At 37.1% G+C, this 27,146-nt stretch overlaps 2 protein-coding genes across 2 annotated transcripts; one reads left to right on the top strand and one right to left on the bottom strand.

Moving 5' to 3' along the window:
* Positions 1-7,793: 7,793 nt before the first annotated feature.
* LOC125104510 (translation initiation factor IF-2-like) lies at positions 7,794-16,539 on the bottom strand. Its single transcript, XM_047737088.1, has 4 exons — positions 16,504-16,539; positions 14,908-15,208; positions 14,254-14,813; positions 7,794-8,111 (listed from the first exon to the last, which is right to left on the bottom strand). Exons 1-4 carry the CDS (start codon positions 16,537-16,539, stop codon positions 8,028-8,030), a joined length of 981 nt encoding a protein of 326 aa, XP_047593044.1. The 3' UTR covers positions 7,794-8,027.
* On the top strand, positions 14,657-25,373 carry C7H14orf28 (chromosome 7 C14orf28 homolog). The gene is made up of 5 exons (XM_047738563.1): positions 14,657-14,795; positions 17,584-18,108; positions 19,735-19,824; positions 21,235-21,369; positions 23,400-25,373. The coding sequence occupies exons 2-5, from the start codon at positions 17,585-17,587 to the stop codon at positions 23,581-23,583; spliced, it is 933 nt and encodes a 310-aa protein (XP_047594519.1). The 5' UTR covers positions 14,657-14,795; position 17,584; the 3' UTR covers positions 23,584-25,373.
* The last annotated feature ends 1,773 nt before the right edge of the window (positions 25,374-27,146 follow it).

Here is a 27,146-nt window from a genome sequence, read left to right on the forward strand (position 1 = left end):
GTTTCAAGTGCATGATACAGGAACCCTCTGACCAGGTAAACCTTGGACAATCCTGTGAGTCAGCCTAGTGAGACTGGCAGGGTACTTTTCAGCCATTAGCAATGTCACAATGGTTCCTGTAAATCTGAATATGCTCATTTGGAAACTGGCCTAAGACAGCATGGTAAGCAAAGTTTAGGCCAATCTGTTTTCACAGGATAATTTATATGTTTATGTCAAGGGAAGAGAACAAAAGCAAGAGACATTCTACAGTCTTTATATCCCAAACAGTTAGTTTACATGTTTGCTGTTTTGTATTATCACCTCCCAGACAAAGACCCCTCTCAGGGGTCCTAATAAAAAGAAAAACTAGTATTCAAATGTTATCACAGGTGATCATCTTGGGTATAAAATCAAAGACAGATCAACATGGAGGGGCCAAGCAGGAATCATATAACTTCCAGAGCTTGACCATGATTATATCTCTTTCAGTCAACCTCTTCTAGGATTGAAGACTGATGTGGAGGTATTTTCAGTTTTATTTACACTCTTGAAAAATTAAGTAGAGGGATATAATCAACAGGAGAGGGAAAGGGGGACAAGAAATCAGTGAAGATAACATCTGACTATTAATGTCACTTTTTTTTCAGATTTATGAGGTATACTGGACAAAGTTGCTGGAAGTTGTGAGGTAGAGTATCAGAGAGAAGAAGAAGATCCAGAAGTGTGCATGAGTCTTTTGCCAGACAATAAGCTGTATGTACACATAGAATTTACAAAGCTGCACAAAGAACTAGCATTGGAAAAAGAATAATTACCAGGCAGCTGTGAGCTGAGCAACTACTGGAGTTCACCCAAGTCTGGGAGACATTCTAATTCTGATCTCCAGAGTAGAAAGACCTTACTGAAAATTCTGCAGCATTCAAGGGAGACCTCAGAAAGACTATACTTTAGGAGTAGGGCTAATCTAGTCCTAAATAACGACTTTACACCACTTTAATAATACTTTAAAAACAAGCTTCATACTAACCATGAACACACGGAAACTGAAATTTAAAATATTACTATTTACAATTGCTTCAAAGAAAATCAACTACTTAAGCATAAATCTAACAAAATGCATACTGAATCAGTATGCTGAAAATTACAAAATGCTGATAAAAAAAAATCAAAGAAGAACAAACCAAACAGGAGCCATACTGTGTTCATGGATTGGTAGACTAAGTATTGTAAATATGTCAATTTCCCCCACCTTGATTGATAGGTTTAATCCCATTCCTATCAAAATCCCAATAAAGGTTTTTTTGTAGACATAAGATAATCTTATTCTAAAATTCATACAGAATGCCATAGGATCTCAAGTAGCTTTAAAAATATTATTTATTTGGGGCACCTGGGTGGCCCAGTGGGCTAAGCTCTGCCTTCGACTCAGGTCATGATCTCAGGGTCCTGGGATCAAGCCCCATGTTGGGCTCTCTGCTCAGTGGGGAGCCTGCTTCCCCCTCTCTCTCTGCCTGCCTCTCTGCCTACTTGTGATCTCTGCCTCTCTGTCAAATAAATGAATAAAATCTAAAAAAATATATATATATATGTATACATATATATGTATACATATATATGTATACATATATATTTTTTAGGCATATATATATATGCATATATATATAGGCGTATATATAGGGGCGCCTGGGTGGCTCAGTGGGTTAAGCCGCTGCCTTCGGCTCAGGTCGTGATCTCAGGGTCCTGGGATCGAGTCCCGTGTTGGGCTCTCTGCTCAGCAGGGAGCCTGCTTCCCTCTCTCTCTCTCTCTCTCTGCCTGCCTCTCTGTCTACTTGTGATCTCTCTCTCTCAAATAAATAAATAAAATCTTTAAAAAAAAAGGCGTATATATATATATATAAAATATATATATAGGCATATATATATAAAGATCTAAAAATAATATATATGTATACATATATTTTTTTAGATTTATATATATGTATATATATGTATATGTGTATATATATGTATACATATGTTTTTTTTAGATTTTTATATATATATGTATGTGTATATATATATATATATTTGACAGAGAGAGGCACAAGCAAGGAAGACACAAGCAGGGAAGCAGGCTCCCCGCTGAGCAAGGAGCCTGATGTGGGGCTTGATCCCAGGACCCTGGGATCATGACCTGAGCTGAAGGCAGCTGCTTAGCCAACTGAGCCACCCAGTTGTCCCTAAATATATTTCTGAAAAAGAAAAAGAAAGTAGGAGGAATCACTCTACCCAATGTTGAGTTTCCAAACCCATTCCCAGGTTCACTGATTTGCTGGGGAGGACTCATAAGACTGCATATAGTCATACTCATGGCTATATATTTTAGCATAAGGATATAAAGCAAAGTCAACAAAGGAAAAGGGTACACAGAGCAAAATTTGGGAGAAAACCAGGTATGAGTTTCCAAGAGTCTTCATCTATCAGAGTTATAGGACTTACTTAATTCCTACAGTAATGAGTTGTGGTAACACATGTGAAATGTTGTCTACCAGAGAATCTCCTTAGAGACTCAGTGCCCACAGTTTTTACTGGGAACTGGTCACGAAGGCATACTGTGCCTAGCATACACTAAAATTTCAGATTCCCAGAAGGAAAGCAAATGCTCAGCATCAACCATCACTGTTTGCAGTTCAGGCACAGTGAGCCACTCTGATCAGTAGGATGGTGAGAGCTATTCTGAAATCCTAATTATCAGACACTAGCCATGGGCCAACCTTGGAAGTGGCCTATTCTAAGGAAAGCAGTGACAGGATGCCTATATTAACTCCTTTTTCCATGCCACACAGCTGTATATAGCTGTATATATAGCTACACTAATGAAGACTGTGGTATTGGCAGAGTGATAGACACACAATTCAATGGAACCGAATAAAGAACCCACCAATGGACCCACACACACCAAAAAAAATGTCCAACTGATTTTTGACAAAGGTACGAAAGCAATTCAGTGAAGGAATATAGCCTTTTTTCAACAAACAGTGCCAGAACAACTGCATATATATATGCAAAAAGATGACCCTTGGCTTAAACCTCCATCTAATACAAAAACTTAACTTAAAATGAATTTTAAATGTAAAACATAAATTTATAAAAATTTGCTTTTAAAACAGGAAAAGAATCATTGGGATGTATGCAAAGAGTTCTTAGACTTGACACCAAAAGTAACACTCATAACAAAAAATGATAAATTAGGGCACTTCAAAATTAAAAACTTTAACCCTGTGAAAGACCCTGTTAAGAGGATGAAAAGACAAGTTAAAGACTGAGAGAAAAGGGGCTCAGTTGGGTAAGCATTCGACTCTTGATTTTGGCTCAGGTCATGACCTCAGGGTCCTGAGATCAAGCTCCACGTCAGGCTCTGCACTGGGTCTACCGGGCATAGAGGCTGCTTAAGATTGTCTCTCTCCCTTTGCCGCTCCCACTGCTCTTTCTCTCTCTCTCTCTCTCAAATTAATAAATAAATAACGGCGTCAGATTTAAAAAAGAAAGACTGACAGTGGTACTTTCAAACCACAAATTCAACAAAATTTGCACTTAGAATACATAAAGAACTCTCAAAATAGTAGCCAAATAATCTGATTAGGAAATTGGAACAGACATGAACAGACATTTTACTAAAGAGAATGTACAGATGGCAAATAACCAAATGAAAAGATGTTCAATATCATGCACCACTCTGGAAATGGAAATAAAAAGCACAATAAGATGGTACTACACATTATCAGAATGGCCAAAATAAAAAATAATGATAACATTAAATACAGATGAGAATGTGGAGAAACTGGAGCACTCCATACATTGTTTGTGGAATTGTAAAATGGCAACCAAAATTATACATGCAGTTATCATATGATCCAGCAATTGTACTCTTAAGCATTCATTCCAGAGAAATGAAAACTATGTTCACATAAAAACCTATACAAAAATGGTCATAACAGCTTTATTATTTCTAGTTACCAGAATCTGGAAATAACTCAAATGTCCTATAAAGGATGAATAGTTAAACAACTGTGGTATATTTATAACATGAAATGCTACTTAGCAATAAAAAGGAATGAACTATTGACACATACAACTTGGATAAATGTCAAGAAATATTCTAAGTGAAAAACTCACTATGGCTATAAAAGAGTATCAAAAAAGATTCTTGTGATGGAACTGCTGTGTGTCTTGATTGTGTTGATAGTCACACTAACCTACACATATGATAAAATCACATGGAACTAAGTGTGTACATACACATGCACACAGACGAATAAGTGTATGTAAAACTGGTGAAATCTAAATAAAGTCATTGAGTTGTATCAATATAAATTTCCTGGTCATAATATTGTTCCACAGTCATCCAAGATGCTACCTTTGGGGAAATCAGATAAAGCGTATACAGGATCTCTCTGTATTACTTCTTACAAGTGCATGTGAATGTAGAATTATCTCAAAATTGAACTTAAAAATAAAGCTTCAAAATAATCAAACTTATAGGTAAGTAAATTAACTGCTTGCCAGAAGAAAACACTCCATCTCCATTAAGCACAACAAAATCTAAACTCACAACATAACACCCATTACCAGACCATACATTAAAAATTACTAGGCATGTAGTGACACCTAACTGAATCAGTCAGTTGAGTCTCTTGTTCTTGGTTTTGGCTCAAGTCATGATCTTGTGATCCTGGGATGGAGCCCCACATTGGCCTCTACACTCAGTGGAGAGTCTGCTTGAGATTATTTCCACCTCTGCCCCTCCCCCTACTCGTGGTCTTGCTCTCTCTCTCTAAAAAAATAAATAAAATCTTTTTTTAAAAATTACTAGGTGGGGCGCCTGGGTGGCTCAGTGGGTTAAACCCTCTGCCTTCGGCTCGGGTCATGGTCTCAAGGTCCTGGGCTCGAACCCCGCATCAGGCTCTCTGCTCAGCGGGGAGCCTGCTTCCTCCTCTCTCTGTCTGCCTCTCTGCTTACTTGTGGTCTCCCTCTCTGTCAAATAAATAAATAAAGTCTTTAAAAAAAATTACTAGGTATGTAGAGAGGCAGGAAAATATAAACTATAACAAAGAAAAAAATCAGTCAATACAAACTGATATAGATGTGACTGAGATGATTAAATTAGCAGAGAAGGATTCTATTACAACTATTATAAATATGGTCAAAGATTTAAGGAAAACATTTGTGTGGCTAAGGAAAAGTAGGATGCCTCAAAATAGAAAACTGTTAAATATAAAAAGAAACCAAAAGATATTCTACAACTAGAAGAATACAATATGTGAAATGGAAAAATAACTGAATGGGCCTCATAGCAGATTAGACTCTGCTGAAAAGACAAGAAAACTTGAAGACATGGACTAGAAATGATCCTACGTAAATACAGAAAGGAAAAATGGTTGAAAAAAAATGAACAGAGACTCAATGGACTGTGAGATAATATTAAGCAGCTAACATAATTGTAATTGGGGAGAAGAGAGACATTGGCACAGAAAAATATTTTTTTTTCAAGATAATGGGAGTTTTCTTTCTTCAAATCTGATGAAAAGCATAACCCCATAGATCCAAGAAGCTCAATAAAGCAAAGCAGGATGGGGAACATATTGTAATCACATTTATAAAAACCAAAGATAATGAGGAAATCTTCAGTGTATCCAGAAAAAAAAGAAACATTATATTCAGGGTTAGTAGGAATTACCATTTGCTTCTCAAGAGGAAGAATGCAAATCAGAAAACAACAGAATGAATAACATTTTAGTACTTAGAGAAAAAGACTATCTAAAATTCTTTACATAGAAAATGATCAAAAATGAAAGCAGAAATATACAAAATTTTCAGAAATGCAAAAGTAGAGAGAATTCATCATCAACATATGTTCTAGTTATGTATTACTTGGTAACAAACTACCCTGAAACTCAGTGGCTTGAAACAAGTATTTTACTATAAATCACAATATTGTGAGTTGGAGATTTGCGAAAGACATTGCTGGGTCAACCTTGTCCTTGTGACATCAGTCAAGATCACTAGATGCATTCACTTACATATCTGGCTTAATCTATATGGCTTCTCTCACATATCTAGTGCATTGGCAGAGACGGCTGGAAGGCCAGGCTTGTCAGGGACTGTAGAACAAAGAGCCTATATACAGCACCACCACCATGGGGCCTCAAGGTTGTCAGATTTCTTACCTACTGGCTTTGAGACCAAGAGTTCTAGCAAATGAGACAGAATCTACATCATCTTTTATGACCTAGACCCAGAAGTCACAAAGCATTACCTCTGCCATATCCCATAGTTGAAATAATCACAAGCTAAAGCATTTCAAAGGGAAAGAACATAGCCCTCCAAATAGGAAGAATGCCAAAGAATTTGTGGAAATTATTTTTAAACTGCCAGTCTACTCTCTGGCCAAAAACATTTATAATCCTCCCTATGTAATATATATTTGCCCCTTCTCTAGACTCCCCAAAATTTCATTCCATTATGGCATTAAGCTCAGGTTCAGGATCTTATCTAAATCAAGTCCCAAGTATGGATGAGGCTCCCACAGTTTCCTGGGATCAGATCTAGAGCTGGAAATCTGCAAACTAAAGAGACAAGTTATCTGTCCCACACATACCCAGAATAGGGTGGTGTGACAGACATAGAACAAGTGCCATAAATAGATACCCATTTAATACATGGAGATAATAGAAAGTCACCAATCCACTGAAATTATAAAATCCAGCTGGGTAAATGTTACCAGCTCATTATTAGGGCCTAATCCTCCTCCCTGGGAATAATTTTCCATAATTTTTGGTTCTTACCCCTGAGATCTTAGTTTTGCCCTCTAAAGCGTTCTTCCTTTTCCATAGAACTGATCCATTTCTGTAGCTGAGTAGCCTACTGAGCCTGCTTCCTGCCCACAGAAGTTTAAGGATCCAGAAGTCTTTCTTCATTTTGTACAGTCTTCATTTGGTGGGGTGTGTGTGTGTGTGTGTGTGTGTGTGTGTGTGTTTCAGTGTAAACTGACATTATTACTTTAAAAATTTTGGATTTTTTGAATATTAAAAGCCAAATCTATAAATATCTTCTAGATAAGCCCTGTTCTACCCTAGACCCCCTATGAAGCTACTGTGGGATAATAACCTTAAGAATCTGAGAGGCCTTACTGTTTGGGAGAGAGTGTCTATACTACAACCCCTTAAGAACCTTACAAGTCTTTTTTCTCTTTCTGAACTCCTAACCAAAGGTTTTACAATCACATGCTCGGCCTCATCTTTACCTTGAGCCCGTGATTTTCTAACAGAGCCTTGAATTTGATCTTCATTCTGTGGCTCTTTCTTTGAGTATGTTCTGCTGGGAGAAACTAAGGATAAGAAATAGTTTCATTTTCAGATCTTGTTCCTATATAGTTCCTCTAAATTCTGTTTGAAAGTTGAATAAGTCCTTCTTTAACAAGCTCTGTCTATCCATACCCTATGATACATAATTTTAAAACAAATAAATAAAATATAACTTCCAGCATTCTGTCTGGAAGTCTCCTAAGCCAGATCTATCAGTTCATTAAATGTATTTTATGATTATCCATGTTATCACATTTGCTAAACCATCTGCCATAACAGAACAAGATCCTCCTTTCCTTCAGCTTCCAAAAACCATTTTCTTTATTTTTTAAGCTCTCGTTGACATCCTCCTCAATGACTGTCAGGATCCCATTAACAGTCTTCTCAAAGCCCTGTCAACTTCTGCTTCACATCTTGTCCCAAAGCCAGTGCCATGCTTTAGATTTTTGCTACAACAGCACCCCAAATTTTGCTCCACTTATCTAATACTATGTAACTGCTCAAAAAAATAGTTGCTTAAAACAATAATTTTATTATAGCTCATGATTAAGAAAATCAGGAATTTGGACAAGGTTCAGTTTGGTGATCTTTACATTCCTTGTGGTATCAAGAGAAGCTACTTGGGGTATTCACCTGGTAAATGAGAAGTTTGGAGGATTCAAGACAGCTTCACTCACATATCTGGCACCATAACAGGGATGACTAGACCACTGGGCTTGGCTGACTCTGTTGACCAGAATGTGGCCTCTCCAGCATGGCAGTCTTCTCACATGGTGTCTCAGAGCCCTAAGACCAAGTGTTCAAATGAATAGCAGGAGCTTCACAGTCTTTTACGACCTAACCTCAGAAGTCATAGTGTTTCATTTCTGCTGTTCAGTACAGGTCAAAGAAATCACTAACCTACCCAGATTCAAGAGGAGGGGATAAAGACTCAGTATCTTAGTGGAAAAAGTGTCAAAGAATGCGCAGCCATTTTTTTAAAACCAACATAGCAGATATGCAATACAGAAAATATTAAAGGAAGTTCTTCAGGCTGCAGTGAAATGATACCAGATGGAAACTTAGAACTACAGAAAAGGATGAAAAGTACCAGAAATGGTGAACATGTACGTAAATAAAAAGGGCTTTTTTTCTTCTTATTTCTTAAGTTCCCATGTAGCAGTAAAAATATATGACAACCATAACACAAAAGATAGGAGTATAATGGATCTGACCTTACGCAATTGTTGAATCAACTCATTTTTATCAACCAACATAGAAATTATCAATACTGTCAACCAATGAAGCAAAAGAGATAGAAAAGGTGCCTCTTTCAAAGAATACAATAGTAAAAGCATTGACAACGTGTCACAATATCACAGGGGGGAGAAAAATGATATCAGGGTATTTTATTCCACTATGTCTCTCCTTGAGAAGTCATCATGGGCTGGCTGTACCTGTATGAGGACTTCTTCAAATAGGCTGTTTCCAAGGTCAGATATCAAAGTCATCCTCTTTCTCGCCTTTTCAGGCACTTTTACTATCCCAGGATACTCATTTCATTATCCCTCTGAACCTATTTTAACATCTACCAACAAAGTTTATAGATTTGAAGCAAAAATTTACCTTTCAGAAAACTGATATTAAAAATAGTTTACTACCGGGGCGCCAAGGTGACTCGGTCATTGAGCATCTGCCTTCGGCTCAGGTCATGATCCCAGGGTTGTGGGATTGAGTCCCACATTGGGCTCCCTGCTCAGTGGGAAGCCTGCTTTCCCTCACCCAATCCCCCTGCTTGTGTTCATGCTGCCCTCGCTGTCTCTCTCTGTCAAATAATTAAATAAAATCTCAAAAAAAAAGTTTACTACTAATAATTAGAACCCCAAATAATGCTTATTAAGATGAGTAAATCAACATCTGTGTATGTTTAGGGAAAAGCATCGTTACTATTAGGAGGTACTTGATATGAAAAACTTGAACAGACTGTAAATCCATTGTCATTACCACAGGGAATTCCAACCTTATGCTTGTCAGCGAAATAACGGTTAGACTACAATTTTTAAAAGATCAAAATATATGAATTCTGATTGATGACAAATAAAAGATGTTTCATCAATTGAAAAAAAAATCATCTCCTGCTATTTGTTATCACTTACTTATGTATACAAAAACTGGGTATACTTCTGATGTTAGGTCATAAAAGGCCACGTAAGGTCTGCTGTGTTCACTGAAACACTTGTTCTTACAGCCCTGAGCCATCGTGTGAGAAGACAACATGCTGGAGAAGCCACAATACCGCTCAACAGAGCCAGCTATGCCCAGCCTTCTGTCGATGGTAACCATCAAGAACCTAAGAATATCATTATTATGATTGTGTATAGTCATTTTAAGCATAAACCCTAGTATTAATAAATGATCATGATTACTCACTACATACAGGTGGCAGAGATTGGAAAAGTGTTTAGCAGTGCCTATTAAAGTTGATTAAACATATGCATTTTACTCCCACATGTATTTTCCCTAGGAAATTATGTGTATATTACATATACAAGTCCCAAAAGACATGTACTAGAATTTCAAATCAGACACAACTTCTCAGATTAGCCAAAACTGGAAACTACCCAAATACTTACTGACAATAAATTGGATAAATAAATTATGTGCTACTTACAAAATAGAATCCTAAGCAGTGATAAGAACAATCTACACAGAACAACATGAATGAATCTCGCAATGCTGAAAGAAGCTAGACACAAAAGAGTACATATTGTACGATTCTATTTATATAAATTACAAAAACAGGTCACACTAATCTATGCTACTAGAAGTCAGGATAGTGGTTACCTTTGGGGCAGCAGGTAATGACAGGAACGCAAGGTTGGAGCACTGGTATTGTTCTGCTTCTTGATCAGGGAGGTGGTTAGGTAAGTGTGGGAGTTTAAAAACATATCCACAGATCCTTGACACCCCTTCCATTAGAAGGTGAAGTCCAATTTCCTCCCCTTTTATATGGACTGGTCTTAGTGACTCACGCCCAACAAACAGAATACACTGGAACTGACACTGCATGATTTCCAATGCTGGATTAGCAAAGGTACTGGAGCTTCCACCTGGCCTTCTTTCTTGGGAGGCTCACTCTTGGAACCCAGCCACCACACTATGAAGAAGTCAAGGAATCACATGGAAAGCCCCAGTGGAGTGTTCTGGTCACAGACATAGCTAAAGTCAGAGCCAAGAGGGGAGCATGGTAGCCAAACATATAAGTGAAGGAGGCTTCAGATGATTCCAGCCCCCAGCCTTTAAATTAACCTATCACGCCTTGCCCAAATTGCAAATTAGGAAGCAAAATAAATATTGCTGTCTTAAGCCGCCAAGTTTAGAGGTAATTTGTTATGCAAGTATATGTAACTGGAACACACAACAGGTGTGCTCACTTTGTAAAAATTCACCAAGCTACATAATTATGATAGATACATTTTTCCTTATGTAGTATTACAATTAAGTTTGAATAAAGGGTTTTTTTAAAAGGTTTTATTTATTTATTCATGAGAGACAGAAAGAGAGAGAGAGGCAGAGGGAGAAGCAGGCTCCCCACTGAGCAGGGAGTCCAATGTGGGACTCGACCCCAGAACCCCGGGATCATGACCTGAGCCGAAGGCAGACACCTAACCACCTGAGCCACCCAGGTACCCTAAATAAAGTTTTGAAATAAAAATCTTATCATGGAAATAAGCTCAAGTTTCTCATCAATTTTTTAAATATATTTCATTGAGAAGTTTTACATAAATTCAATGTTTCATATCACTCTAATACTTATCTTTTCCCTACAATTACATAATAAAGAAAATGTGATGGATTTTTTTTCACCACGCCCAATTTAGACACTTCCTATCTCTGTCAGTTTACCCTCGTACACTGCCCAAATCTGACCATTTTACCATGTATGGGTGTAAAAAAAGTTGGGAAGCACTGCTATGGGAGATATCCGCCCACCACCATTCCGTCTTCTTTTGTTAACAGGATCTTACTGTCCTGGGGGGAACTACCTGCCTTTTGATCAACCAAGTCATCAGAGACCTAATTGCTCATCTTTTCCTTTAATTCCATTATTCATCATATCCTTCTAATAAATTTCTATTTTACTTAAGTTGACAATATTTGAGCTCTAGTTTCTGCAACCAAAGAATACTTGCTGATACATATCTCTGTGCTAGCACATGGCCTGACATATAGCTGATGATGAATAAATATGAAATAATATGTTATAAAATGATACTGAAAAACTGATTTGTGGCAAAAGCAGAAAGACAGCATAGTGGAAAAAGAATAGCCGTTAAAGAAATATTGCTGGAACAACAATATATGAACTTGAATCCATGCCTTAAACCATAAAAAAAAAAAGTAACTCAAAATGCATCATAGACCTAAATATATCGCCTAAACTGTAAAACTTCTGGAAGAGAACATAGTAAAAGGTCTTTGTGAACATAGTAAAAGGTCTTTGTGAACTTTTACTTTTAGAGTAGGCAAAGATTTCTTAGAAATGACACTAAAAGCACAATCAATAAAAGAACAGATTGGACTTTATTAAAACTTAAAACTTCTGCTCTTCAAAGTTCTTGTTGAGAATGAAAAGACTTGCCAATGCCGCAATAAAATCTTTGCAAAGCATATATCTGCTACAAAGAACTTGTATCCAGAATGTACAAAGAACTCTCAAGACTTACAAAAACAGCCATCCAATTTTTTTTTAATGGGACTAAGATCTAAACAGACACTTCACCAAAAAAAAAAAAAGTGTGTGTGTGTGTGTGTGTGTGTGTGTGTGTGTGTGTATACACATAGCAAATAAGCACATAGAAAGATGTTCAACATCATTAGTCATTAGGAAAAAAACATATTAAAACCACAAGATACTACTGCACACCTATTAGAATGGCTAAAATTTAAAATGACTGATCATACCAAGTATTGGTAAGGATGTGCAGGAAATGGCACTCTGAATACAGTCTTGATGGGAATGTAAAATGGTTCAACTACTCTGGAGAACCATTTAGCAGTTTTTTAAAAACGTAAACATATATTTGCCGTATGATCCAACCTTTCCCCTTCTAGATATTTACCCAAGAAAAAAGGAAATATATGTCCACACAAAGACTTGTATACAAATGTTCATAGCAGCTTTATTGGTAATAGCCCCAAACTAGACACAACCCAAATGTCTACCAACAGATGAGTGGATACGTTGCACTACATCCATATAATGGAATACACTCAGCAACAAAAAGGAATGAACTATTGGTACACAGAACAATTTGGACAAATGTCTATATACTGATAGGTAAAAGACACCAGACCAAAGTAAAAAAGATACATACTGTCTGATTCCACTTACATAAACCTTTAGAAATGCAAATGAGTCTATAATGACAGAAAGTAGATCAGTGGTTGCTTAGGTGTAGGAGGCAGGGAGGGATGCAAGGAAGAAATTAAAACGGGGCTTCAAGAAAATTGAGGATGATGGATATATTCACTTGACTAGAAGATATATATATATATACATCAAAACTGCACAAATTACATACTTCAAATATGCCCCATATATTACATGTCAATTATACCTCAATAAAGCTGTCTAAAAAAAAAAAAAAACCCTGCAAGTCAGCTGTCAGATTTTAAGAGGAGCAGAGAAGCAGCAGAATGGAAATCTCAGTTAAAGGCCTCAGTGAAGTTTGTGAATTATCCAAGTATCCAAAGAATCCATGCTTCCCTTTCCTAGCTAAGCCTCAGCATAATGAGCCATCTCTCTGCTATTCTCCAGAAATGGTGATAACCACCACAACTGGGTTCTGTTTCCAGGAAGAGAATAACTCAATCAGTATAAAATTAATCCCATATCTTGTGAGAGAAGGTCAACTGAACATATAATCCACATGTATAAACATTTTTCAAGAGTGTTCTACTTGCAGAATAGTTTTAATACTGAGACTAAACTCTTTGCATGTAAATCCCAACACAGACACACTAGTCATATAATCTCTCAGAACCTCGGTTTCTTCATCTGTGAAATGCCATAAGAAATAAGAAAAACAAGGAAACTGAAAAGAGCAGACTGTGCCAGAATTATTAATTCTTACTTTTTGGCCAGAGCCTCTCCCCCCACCCCCACTCTGAGAGATGTCCATTTCTTCCCATCATGACCTGCAGTAATTATTTTGAGTAAGTCAACCCCCTCTCCTACCCTCCTTTCCTCTTTCACTGGACTCTTTGAGAGAATTGTATGAGGAAGGACCCTGCCATAGTCCTGACTGACCATCACTAGTCAAGGAGGGATCTACCAGATTCAGCTGTGATTGAGGACCACAGTGATGTGTTGGGCTGGCCTTGAGCTCTCTGTATAGCATGTTCTGGAGGTTGGGTTTCACTTCCCAATCATTTGTTGAACATATGGGGAATATCTCAACAGTACCCACATTTGTAATGATGGGTAAGGCAGTTCTCCAGGGTGGTCTGTGTTTTCCAGGAGCTAAGCCATATGAGCTCCAACTCTTTAAGGAAGGATATAAGAACTGGGGCTTACTGAGTAGGAAAACTGATAGAGCCCACAGACTATAGCATTAAGCATCTCTGGCTTCAATTCACAGCTATCACTTAATGTGTGGTACTTTAACATTTCCGAAACTCATTTTTTTTTTCATCTCTACAATGGGACTAACGCTATCTAATTTCTATAAATGTTAACTTCTACTGTAAATTACAGCACCCTGACCAATTACTACCTTGAACACTAAAGAGAGCAGTTAAGCCACTAATTCAACTTTTCTTAACTATATACTTAAAAGATTGCATAATTAAAGTGTCTTGGAAAAACAAACTTCTCCCCTTCTGAGTTAAGAATTTAAGAAGACTTGGAAGCAAACTAAAATCAAGGTCCTAAAAGGATACAAACCTCAAAAAGCCAGGCTGGATTGCCAACAAAGCTCCGCCTCCACGCAAGTCCTGCCCACTTCCGGCTGCCCGTCCCACCCTCTAACACTGGAACACCGCCCCTCTTTGCAAGGTCCCGCCCCCCGCACCTGATTTTGGTTTCTATTGGGCGAATCTGGACGCTGTATACACACCGACACACGCACGTTTGGCAGGGGCGTCTTCGCGCCTGCGCAGCAGCGCCGTCAGGCGGCTGGGTACTAGGGGCTGGGGGGAGGGGGGCGGAGGTCAGGCCGAATCTTCCTCCGTAATAAGAAGCTACGCGTCCTGCGGTCCTGGCTCCGTGGGTCCGGTCGGATCGGGCCTGGGCGCTGGAGCTGCTGTGGCTCCCGCCGCGGCGGGTGCGATGGAGGCCGTGCCAGAGCCCCGCACTCACACCGGGGAGGCCCAGACAGCGGACGGTGCTAGTAGATGAAGCGGCGGCGGCGGCAGCACGGGCTCTCCATGAGCAAGCGGCGGCGGCGACGGGTGCGGCGGCACCGGCGGTTTTCGGTCCCCGGGGAGGTACGAGAAGTCGGCTTCCTGGTGGACGGAGACTGGCTGGTGTGGGAACGCCTTCCGCGGCCCGGCCCTCTAGCCCAGCGCCCGCAGTCCCAGGCGCTTAGGGGAACACTACCTGGACGCGGGCAGGGTTGCCCCGCCGTTTCACCTGCTCCAGGCTCGCGGATGGGCCAGCCGTGCGGGGCCAGCCCTCGGTGCCAGGCCTTCGCGGGCGCAGAGGACCGGGGGCGGGGTAGGCGTGGCCGGAGTGCGGGAGACGGAGGCGGGCCCCCAGCGCGCGCCCCGCAGGTCCCTACCCCGAAGCCCCGCGCTCTTTCGAGGGGGAGCGCGTGGCCGTTTTTCAGATTATTTCGGGGTGCTGATTGAAAGGGGATCCTTAGGACCGCCGAGCTCTTAGGAGGCCCGGCATTCAGTGTCTAGGGCGAATTGTCTGTTTCTCACGACCTTCGTGGAGTATAGATTGTCACCCTTGAAAATGACCGCAAAAGAAAGGTGTCGTTTTGCCAAGGAAATAGAGGTCGGGGGAGTTTTCCAGGTTTATTTAAACTGGAGGGCCTGTTGAATCAGGACAATGATGCCAGCAGGATATATCCTCCAGGGCTTCTAATGCACAGCCTAACGAAACAGCCTTTTCGAAGATGTGGTGAAATCTTAAGACAATTTTAAGTAAAGCTCTTTGCAGGCATTTCACCACCTTTTTTACTCATTTTGTTGTAATTTACTTTATAACAAATCACCACCTTAATGCTGAAACGAGTAGGTGTCCTCTAGTTCTTTCAATCCTCTCTACCCCTGCCCTTTTCCTCCCCCGCAAAGACAGGCTGAAGAAGTTAGTTTCATTATATATATATATATATATATATATATATATATATATATATATATTAGTTTATTTCTGCTTAGTATAACTGTTGCTGTAGTTACTCATTTGGTCATGCTTTAAAGATAATTTGAAGAAAAATAGTGCAGAGATTTTACGATTCCTTCCCAATGCAACATTTGGAAATCTGAGCTCAGGCTTGTGACCTTGCTACAAAGTTTTTAAAAATTAAATAGAAATAAGTGAACCCATAAAGAAAGTTATTTTCATTTTCAAAGGTATTTGAATGCCATATGTTTTGTTTTTTTTTTAATCTTCAGAAACATTAAGAAGAAACCGTTTGGGTTTGCCTAAGGCTCCAGATTTGCCACGCCTTCTGATTACCTAAATGGTTGACTAGAGCCGACAACATGTTACCGACTCTGAATAAACATCTACACTTAAGACTAAATATAGTGTTGAATATTTTAGAGTCCACAGCCTTGCCTCAAGCCGAAAATACTGTGGCGTGCACGCCCTCGTTTAATACATTGTAGAACTGAATTTTCAGTCTGCTAGTATTGTGAAATCAGTTTGAATTTAATTTCTTTAAAGTGTAAAACAGGTTGTTTTTTTTAACTGAAGTATAGTTGACAAAATGTTACATTAGTTTTAGGTGTACAAAATAGTGATTCAACAACTCTATACTATATGCCATGTGAACTTTATTATACAAATAAAACACGGAGGTCTGCAGTATTCAGTATTGGATTTATGTTGTGCTTGGGAGGATATGTGTGGCACCTGAAAAGATAGTCAAAATAAGACACCTCAGTCTGTGACTTCTCTTTTCCTCTTCCTCAGATGCTTTGCTTTCTTTTTTCATGAAAATATACTTTTCCATAGAAGTACCATTGAGAAACCCTGTGATGTTTTCAGTTTAGACATTTATTGTGCCAAGTAAAGCAATCTTTTCAATTCAGTTTCATTAGGAAGGACCTCATTCTTTAATTTTTTAAAATTCTGCTTTGTATAACGTACATGACAGGAATATGTTTTTACAATACAATCAATGACTAAAAACAAATTGCTTAGCTAACATCAAGGTTAGGAGAAGCATAAATAACAATTTAAATAGGGAGGACACCCCAGTTCATTCCCAAAACATGCAGAGAGAGGGAATCAGATTACTTTACCAAGTTCTGAATCAGATCCTCACAGCATGGCCTCTATAGTTAGAATTATAAAATATCCAGCATGGTCCTAAATTGCAAGTGAAAATTCCAAAGTGCTTAGAAATGATTTTTGTATCAGCTGTGCAACTCTTCAGTTAAGTACTCTGGGATTACTTTTCATATGTGGTCTTTCAAATATAATTGGCCATTATTCTGTAGCCCAACTAAGAATTCCATTATAGCAGTTTCATAAGTGGAAACATGCATATTAAAAGGGAAATGAAGCACAGCTTATATTTTGAAGGGAGAAAGAGGTTTACATTAGGAATGCACCCAACCAAATTTGGATTGCATTTTCAAATAGCTTTTTTCATTTAGAATTTTTTATTTCAGGGTCTTCCTTATATCAAAGATAAAATCTGCAATATAATTAGCATAAAAGTCTTATCAAATGCTCACCCTGTACCTCAAAAAAGATTGCACTTCTTAATGGTCTTTCCAGAGGCCATGCACATTGCCAAAAAAAAAAAAAGACTCAGCTTGAATTGTTTTAAATTTTTTCATTATATTGGTAGTCCTCCTGACCAAATTTAATTTGAATCCTTTTTTTTTTTTAATTTTTAAGTAATCCTTATACCCAACTTGGGGTTCAAACTTAAAATCAGGAGATCAGGAGTCACATGTTCTACCAACTGAGCCAGCCAGGCACCCCTAATTTGAATCTTTAGATAAGTTTGTTTTCATTTAAACATATTTCAAGCATTTAACATAGGAAGTCGCAAATTTACATGTTCTATCTTAAACTTTTAAAATGCAGGATGAAGACACTGTTTGAAGAGATCAAAGCATCAATTAAAAATAACTATAACCAAGATCGCTCATTTTGGAGGCCTGTTCTTCCTTGGGGAGGTGTTTTTACTATCAAAGCTGGCCGCAAAGCAGTATCCTGTACACCACTCTATGTTGAAATTAGACTGAAAAACACCTGCACCATAGATGGATTCTTGATGTTATTATATGTCATTCTTAATGAAAATGAAAATTTCCCCAGGGAACTCTCTCTTCATTTAGGTAGAGAGTTTGTAGACTGTTTCCTTTATTTAATGGACACCTATAGTTTCACAACTGTGAAGCTACTTTGGATTTGGGACAAGATGGAAAAACAGCAATACAAATCTGAAGTTCATAAAGCTTCATTAATAATTGATTTATTTGGGAATGAACATGATAATTTTACAAAAAATCTCGAAAATCTCATGTCTACCATACAAGAGAGTTACTGTTCCAACTGGCGATGCCCAACTCGAGTGCAGGAAGATCAGCAACGCACAATTAATATAAAGTAAGTTGCTTTGAAGTCTGTCATTTTAGCAGAGATAATGTACTTTTTAAATGAATGTTGCTATAAATAAATATAGTCAAAGTATTTCCTTAAGTACAGACCCTGTGTATTTACTTACACATTGCAACCCCACAAATGCAGGACTATACTGTTTATTAAATCCAAATATCTTGGAATTGAGTTTGTAAAACCAACTGATAACTATTTCACTTGAAAGGTAATGAATTCGTATGCAAAATATTTTATTCTTGCTTTGAATTGCTAATATCACTGTGTAGATAATTGTTTCATAAACATAACCTCTTAACATTTAATCCTATATTGGAATGTTCACTTCTTGAATGGATTTCTGTTGGGTAAGCTGTTTTTACATGAACAAGAAGAGTGAAAGTATTCCTTCATGTCATGGTCAGGGCATAATTATAGACAGAAACCCCAAAATTCGAATCTTCATACCTGGAGAGGATACTGATGTTAGGAGCTTTTTCACTGGCTAGGAGAGGTGCTGATAGCCTGCTGAATATTTTTGGCTTTGACAGAGAAGGCAGACCTCCAGGCTGGTAAATGATAGGGAAGAAGGCCAAACTGGCATGGCCTAGTAGAGTATTGGGAAACATTAAAGCCCCCAGGGGACATGAGCTGGAAAAAAAGATAACTGCCAGTAGAAAAACAGGACTGAAAAACAAACCCAAACACACTGTTTTCTGAAAATGTATTTGACCCAGTGGTCCATAGAAACAGCCTAATAGATATTCCCTTTTTGGAATATACATCACATACCCTAACTTACTAAATTCACATTTCTTTATAACATATTTAGTTTAATATTGTAACATTTTGCTATTTATGGAAAGCTGAAGATATTTTATTCTTTTTGGAATCTGTCAATTAATGTGTTTCTTGTTTCTGAAATACACTTTGTCCATTTCCTATATTGCTGATATGATGACATTGAGTTTGAAATCTCTGTCAGGGAAAAAAGTTTCATTACTCCAAATTGTAATGAACTAAAAAGCATTTTAGAAATCTGTTTTGTTTTTCAAAAACTAGTATCAATTTGTGTATATTCTAAAACTATAATTAGATATTTATAATCCAATATTAATGCTAATATTTTAAGCTCTTAAAATATTTTTCATCATACTGAATATATATATATATATAACTTTTTAAGGCTTTTGCCTCTCAATCCTACATTTAAAACAATCTCTGAAGTATGTAGGAAGACATTTTTTAACAAATCAAGTAATAGTAGCCAACAATGGCTGTAATTTGCATTTAGTCATGTACCTAATCGGCAGCTCTCCTAATTCGGGGTCCTCCTTTCTTCCCCAAGACCACAATCCCCTCTACCAAAACCTCTCAAAAAATTTTTTAAGTAACAAATGCATATTTCAGGAAGAGTTCAAGAAAGATTTAATGTTTCTTGGAAAACTTCATGCATTAATGTTTATTAAGTTCAACTGATTGCTATAATTATAACAAATAAAAAGATGAAAAACAGAGGTTATAATTTTATACTTGATTTGCTAATAACGAATTGACCTGTAAGATTGGTTATCCTAATAAATATTTAACATGTAAATTTCCAAAGCAATTCTTACATACATTTTGTAATTGTTGTAGTCCTCCCCAAGAAATTCCTCATGGAAACTTGATACGACTGGCTGTGGATGAGTTATTCTGTTCCAGGATTGAACTGTGTGAAGAGAGTGGGTGAGTATATGATAGACATTTAAGATGAAAGTGTTTCTGTTTTTTATAAAGAAACCTGAGCAGATAGGCTCTTTGATGTCAATACTTTAGGAAATAGCAACTCACAAGTATTTGTGAGTTGGAAGCCTAATGTTTTTGGAATCTTAACACCTACGGTAGTTTACTATGCCATCTTATGCTATGTTGTCATTATAAAATTTCACTATATAGAATATCATACTACAGTTAATTGATGAATACAAAGCAAATGCCTTTTCTTTTTTTCCCCACTGCTGAGCAGGTACAATAAAACCTTGGTTAACCGGAACCCAGCTAATCGGACTCCCAATTAACTGGATTTTTTTCTGCATTCCTCATTTAGGAGAAAGAGGTAAATGGCAACCAAAAAATTTAACTTAGTTTTAAAAAAAATTCAAAAGGGGCGGAACATATTCATCCCAGTCTCTTAACAATTTCTATATCTACAGTATTGTACAATGAGAATTAAGATTTAGAAGGATGACCTTACAGCTAATTAATCACAAAAGGAAGGAAGAATAAAGTATATTCAGTTAATTGTACTTAAGTCCAGAAAGTAATCTAATGTATTTTAACAGGAAATACTGAAACAAAATGGTTTTCTAGTTAATGCTTTAATCAGCAACGTTTATGAAGCAAAATACTGTGTCCTGAGTATTCCGGTTAATCGAGATTTTACTGTATTTGTGGTATTCTGATTTGTGGTATTCTGATCCAAATCCTTAATATGTGAGACTACTAAGAAAACAGAATTTGTCTCATCCTCATGGCAAAAAGATGCCATTAGGGGCACCTGGGTGGCTCAGTCTTTAAACATCTGCCTTTAGCTCAGGTCATGATCCCGGTGTCCTGGGATTGAGCCCTGCATCCAATTTGCTACCTGCTCAAGGGGAAGCTGGCTTCTCTCTCTCCCAGTCCCTCTGTTTGTATTCCGTCTCTCGCTGTCTCTATCTCTGCATGTCAAATAAATACATAAAATCTTAAAAAAAAAAAAAAAGATGCAATTAGGGAATTTAATACAATATAAAGAGGACTGGAAGAGTCCTACTATTTACCTCTCTGCCAGTATTATCATTTGAAACCAGCCAAGGGGGGAAAAATGTATAGACATATAAAAGCTTTTATATCAGTTCAAAAAACTAAATATTTTGTAAGCTTAAAAAAAATAGCTAGCTTTTCCTGAAGTTTTACAAGTATTATTTCTTTTATATAGAATCTCACAGCTTATAAGCTTCTGGGTATAGATAATAAAAATACTAATATAGCCACACCATTACCCATACCTAAAATAGATAATTATACTTATTATGAAATTAATAAAGACAACCCAGAAGTGATAAAAGGTAGTTTTGTTTCAAGTGTAATAAAGTTCATGTCTCTTTTCGATTTTAGGTGTGGTGGCTTAAGAGAATTTTCCCAGCGAGTTTTCTGCCATGGGGCACCCCCTTTTGTTGTCTTAAATATGCAGCATTGGAAATCTGAAGATCTGGCATATGTACCATATTACTTGGATTTATCTGATCACAAGTAGGTATTTTTTTGTATGTTTTATAAAACTAATAAAAAGTAAATTTATTTTCTATTTTACTGCTGTTCTATCATGACTGTGACTAGCCCTTAAGAAAATACCATTGAGGGCGCCTGGGTGGCTCAGTGGGTTAAGCCGCTGCCTTCGGCTCAGGTCATGATCTCGGGGTCTTGGGATCGAGTCCCGCATCAGGCTCTCTGCTCACCAGGGAGCCTGCTTCCCTTCCTCTCTCTCTGCCTGCCTCTCTGCCTACTTGTAATCTCTCTCTGTCAAATAAATAAATAAAAATCTTAAAAAAAAAAAAAAAAGAAAATATCATTGAAAAGAATCATAGCTAACTATTATTCTGTACCCCGAATAAGGTTAGAATCTACTACAGGGGGTTAGTCTCTGGCAATGTGCATAATAGTTGGACTATGGAATAGACAGAATTGAATCAAATCTCAGCCCCACCTTTTACAAGCTATGTAACCTTGGGTCCTAACTTAACCAGTTCCTTAACCAGGTCCTAACTTAACCTAACTTAACCAGAAACATCAGTTTCTTGATTTTATAAACAGAGATGATAATATTTATCTGGTACATTATTGTGAGATTTAATGAGATAACACATATAAAGTGTTTAGGTTGGTACTTGACACATAGTAAATAGTAACGACTGGCTATTACTTGTATTTCAAGTCAAAGTAGTATATAGTAGGAGGTCATCGTTTAAACAAAAAATGTTACTTTCAGCATTAGAGATAAAAATCTCTGTTGCATACAAATTAGGACATATAGGGTCTTTTAACGTTTTTGCCTTTAAAAGGTTTTCTCTTATTGCACTGCTGGGTATTTACCCTAAAGATACAAACGTAGTGATCCGAAGGGGCACGTGCACCCGAATGTTTATAGCAGCAATGTCTACAATAGCCAAACTATGGAAAGAACCTAGATGTCCATCAACAGACGAATGGATAAAGAAGATGTGCTATATATACACAATGGAATACTATGCAGCCATCAAAAGAAATGAAATCTTGCCATTTGCGACGACGTGGATGGAACTAGAGGGTATCATGCTTAGCGAAATAAGTCAATCGGAGAGAGACAACTATCATATGATCTCCCTGATATGAGGGAGAGGAGATGCAACATGGGGGGTTAAGGGGGTAGGAGAAGAGTAAATGAAACAAGATGGGATTGGGAGGGAGACAACCCATAAGTGACTCTTAATCTCACAAAACAAACTGAGGGTTGATGGGGGGAGGGGGGTTGGAAGAGGGGGGGTGGGGTTATGGATATTGGGGAGGGTATGTGCTATGGTGAGTGCTGTGAAGTGTGTAAACCTGGCAATTCGCAGACCTGTACCCCTGGGGATAAAAATATATGTTTATAAGAAATAAAATTAAAAAAAAAAAAGGTTTTCTCTTATTTAATAGAATGATACGATATCATTTAATAGAATGATACAGATTGTTAAAATATTTTTCAAAATTCTTAAATTAGGGGCGCCTGGGTGGCTCAGTGGGTTAAAGCCTCTGCCTTCGGCTCAGGTCATGATCCTGGGGTCCTGGGATCGAGCCCCGCGTCGGGCTCTCTGCTCCGCAGGGAGCCTGCTTTCCCTTCTCTCTCTGCCTGCCTCTCTGCCTACTTGTGATCTCTGTCTGTCAAATAAATAAAATCTTTAAAAAAAAAAAATTCTTAAATTGTATCAGTTTTTAAATTCTTAAATATTTTACTCCAAATTACCAATTATAGTATGTGCTTTTTACTGACAGATATCTTTTTAGGTACCGGAATATAAATAACAGCAATATTTTTATTCCTTAATTAAAAATTTAAGGAGCATTTTGGTGGTTCGGTTGGTTAAGCTTCCAACTCTTGATCTCAGCTCGGGTCTTGATCTCAGGGTTGTTAGTTCAAGCCCTATGTTCCACTCTGGATGTGAAGCCTACTTAAAAAACAAAACAAAACAAAAAAAAAACTTAAGAAATGTTTAAAAATAAAGTTTTGTCTTTTTTGCTACACTTTGTCTTTTAATTTGCAGGTATTTGTTGGAAGGTGCCACATTATTTAACAAAGAGGAACATCATTATTCTGCAGCTTTCCAGATTGATGGACATTGGATGCACTACGATGGCCTCAGAAATGTGAATTTAATTTTGTTAAATAAACCCCCAGAGTTTCTCCTCTTGTCATCATTGGTTTATATTCGAGCAACAGAGAAATAAATATAGACTGATGCTAAATTAAATTGTTTTCCCTCCTGCCCATGTTCCCCCCCAGATGAAGGACTTTTATTTTGTATATACTTGGTATCCAAGGAAATAGTTGAACTATACTAGTTTCAGAGGTGTATTTTCCAGTGTTTAGCCCCAGGTAAATATTATATATGGAGAATCTATGCAAAAATATTTGTATTTCTTTTTTCTATGTCCTGGGTAATTTTTATATAAGCATACTTTATGTTGAAATAAAATATATCTTGTAGCCTTTGTATTTTTTTATTTATGCATACTCAAAAGATTTTTATAGTTCTGTCCTTGAAAGCAAGAAAATACTTCATCATTTGAATTCTCGGTTTTTCTTTTTGGATATTCAAATAAAACCTGGGTACAAGTCAGTATTTCAGTTTATATAAATTTAACAGTTCAAAATGTATCTGACTATATTTTTTGCCCTACCTCACTGAAATCCAAAGTGCACTGTTGGATCTAGTATGGATTTGAATGTCGAACTTCTAGATGGCTTAATCTTTTTTACTCATTGATTAGCCTAATAGCAGTTTTTAAAAATACTTCGGTGAGAATGTTTTTCTGGGCTTAAATTATTTCTCTATAATGGCAAATTACTTTAACCATTGCTTGCTAATGAAGTATGCATTCATACTTCATTGCTCTGAAGTATTATAAACCTGCCAGATTTTAAGTATTAACTGATTTTAAGTGTTAACTAAAACTTGCAAGCTTAATTAAAGTTGTTACAAATAAAATATATAACTAATCTAACATAATTAAATGTAATGGAAATTCTCTAATAAAAATCTGTTCTGAAGATAAGACAACTATAAATATCAGGCAATAGGATGCTTACTAATGCTGGATTAACGATAGAAATATACTTTAAATATATATTTAAGAGAAAATGGTGCCTAGAATATATTTTTTTTGCTCTTAAATCATATTTTCACAGGGAAAAAAAAACCTAAACTTCTGTTGGAGTAACAAACTGCTGGCTTCCTTATAAGTAGTAAACTGATAGCATGAGGGTTTGATTCGCAATACAAATCACTAGAATTTTATAGTTATCAGAAATTGTTTTCAAAACCTTAAGATCTTTCTTCCTTTTTTAAGGAAAAAAATTAAGTAATCTCTTCAAGGGAAAATACTTTTTGCAGTTTATCAACATTTACTTTAGTATTTAATTTCAATAAACAGTCCATCTTAGATTTTGGGTTGGGACTGCATGCAGTATACTTGGAGATGTCTACATGACAATACAGTTCACTGCCATATACCAAATTGGTAAGATTTAATTCAGAAAATTAAATCTTACATTGGCTTGGTGCCATGTTGAAATAACTTACAAAAGAATAAATGTGAGTTTAACAATGCTGAGAATGCCTCACTTTGAGCAAATACTGTGAAAATTATGTCTTGTATAAGATAAAAAATAGTGATTTATTTTACAAAAAAAAATCTACCCCAGAGTTTATTTAAATAGACCCCACATGTTTTTACAGTGATTTACAGTGAATTTTTATGGGGACACCTTATTGCATGAATCAAAGTATACAAAAACAAATATTAGTATATAAATGTGGTTCATTAGCATAATTATTCCTAATGCAGGTTATTCTTTTAAGAATTGCACTTTATTTGGAATAATACTAGCTTATCACAAAACAGTGACTTTTACCTACCTCACAGGGTTGTTGTGAGGATTAAGATGTTTGTTAAAATCTTGATTGCCTTGAACATACTAATAAAAAATATATTGTTTTCTACCTCTTTCATACAGAGGCAAGTCTCCCAGATTCTCTGTTACTAATGAACTTTCTAGATCATTTCTTTTAAATTATTTATTTGGGCAGTTGCTCCTATCAATAATGGCCTTACATGTAATAGAATTTAAGTATGCCTTCTGGACCCCAAGATGGTTGGATTTTAAGGATAATAGGTAGCTTGTTGTTACAGTAGTGGTTGGTTGGCAGATAGAAACAATTTCCTCTGCTGACCAAACAGTGAGTAGAAAAGGGGTGAAAAATAATTAAATTAGATTATCTGCTGGATGTGAAGGTGAGGGTATGGAAAATTCTTTACAACCTTAAACACTCTTAGAAAAATTGGAATACTGGAGCGGGTCGGGGGAGGGGGGAAGAAGTGAAAGACATGAAGAAATAATCAGAATTGTTTTTTATTTATTTATTTTAGATTTTTTATTTATTTGAGAGGGAGAGCACAATGGGGGAGGAGGAGCAGAGGGAGAGGGAGGAGCAGACTCCCTGCTGAACAGGGAGCCTGATGTGGGCCTCAATCCCAGGACCCCAGGATCATGACCTGAGCTGAAGGCAAACACTTAGCTGACTGAGCCACCCAGGAACCCCCAAAATGTATTTTTAATAAAAATGCCAAAAACCCTAACTCAACCTTATGGGGAGAGGAAAAGTGATTTTAAAACCCTGGCTTCAATCAGAAGGGGATAAAGGACAAATAAAGCAAATTAAAATAGGAATGTCAAACTTCTTTGTAGCAAAAGAAGCATTTGACCCCAATTTAGCAAGTAATCTTAGATTTATCCTTTAAAGTAGCTTTTTGTTATTATTATAGTTGACTTAATATCTGAGATATTGTTCTCAGATATTGATATATCAGATCTCAGATATTGATCCAGTCAAAGAGGAAGAAAAACTAAAGATAATTACCATAAGCATGCTTGCTTAGGATGACTCCCATTTTCTATTTCATTCTTAGAGTATGAGTAAACAACTAAGCTATATAAGCAGATAACTCTTATAACACATAAAGGAAAAGCTGTACATGTTGAGCATATCAACAGTTTAATATTATAATTAAATGATTTAGTGATATTTAATTATTTGAAAAATAACAGTGCTATAGGCATAAAGGGTAAGCAGTACATGCAAAATGACTGCGATTACTGCTGCTGAACCACAGCCAAAGCAAACATATTTTCATCTTCCTTTGTCAATGCTCTAACATTTAAAATCAGCACAAATTCTTCTGTTTGAAAAGCTACAATCAAGAAAGATTTTGAGGGGTGCCTGGGTGGCTCAGTGGGTTAAAGCCTCTCTGCCTTCCGCTCAGGTCATGATCCTGGGGTCCTGGGATTGAGCCCCACATTGTGTTCTCTGCTCAGCAGGGAGCCTGCTTCCCACGCCCCCCCCACCTACTGTGATCTCTGTCAAATAAATAAATAAAATCTTTAAAAAAAAAAAGATTTTGAAGTTCATCTCAAAGGCGTGGTGCCTTACTAACTGGTTCCTATACACCCAACTGGCCCAGGGTTCAGTATCTGGTCATCTAGACAGCCTTTAGCCTCAAATTTAATTTAATCCCAGGGAAAACATAACTTTTGACTGTCTTAAGTTGAAGAGGAAGTTACGGGGAGACCACTGGAGCTAAATGATTTCTTTATAAATGCTGATTTCTACCTGAGGATGAGTATTATTTATACTGAGTGAGCAATCAGTTCCACAGTACATCTATTGTTTTCTCAGTGGGGTCTTCTGGAAGGTATCAAGAGGAATATCATTTGGGGGTGTCTGGGTGGC

The sequence above is a fragment of the Lutra lutra genome, chromosome 7, assembly GCF_902655055.1.
Source record: "Lutra lutra chromosome 7, mLutLut1.2, whole genome shotgun sequence".
Lineage (NCBI taxonomy): Eukaryota > Metazoa > Chordata > Mammalia > Carnivora > Mustelidae > Lutra > Lutra lutra.

What these genes read in the sequence shown, in the direction of transcription:
- LOC125104510 (XM_047737088.1), bottom strand. Translation starts at nt 16,539, where the DNA reads ATGTCTAAACTGAAAACATCACAGGGTTTCTCAATG. An exon ending in GCAACCCTGCCCGCGTCCAG is followed by an intron (nt 14,814 to 14,907) that starts GTAGTGTTCCCC and finishes TCCGTCCACCAG; the next exon opens with GAAGCCGACTTCTCGTACCT. An exon ending in ATCCAGCCTGGCTTTTTGAG is followed by an intron (nt 8,112 to 14,253) that starts GTTTGTATCCTT and finishes ACTTGGTCTTAG; the next exon opens with GGCTCTGAGACACCATGTGA.
- C7H14orf28 (XM_047738563.1), top strand. Translation starts at nt 17,585, where the DNA reads ATGAAGACACTGTTTGAAGAGATCAAAGCATCAATTAAAAATAACTAT. An exon ending in GAACTGTGTGAAGAGAGTGG is followed by an intron (nt 19,825 to 21,234) that starts GTGAGTATATGA and finishes TTTCGATTTTAG; the next exon opens with GTGTGGTGGCTTAAGAGAAT. An exon ending in TTGGATTTATCTGATCACAA is followed by an intron (nt 21,370 to 23,399) that starts GTAGGTATTTTT and finishes TTTAATTTGCAG; the next exon opens with GTATTTGTTGGAAGGTGCCA.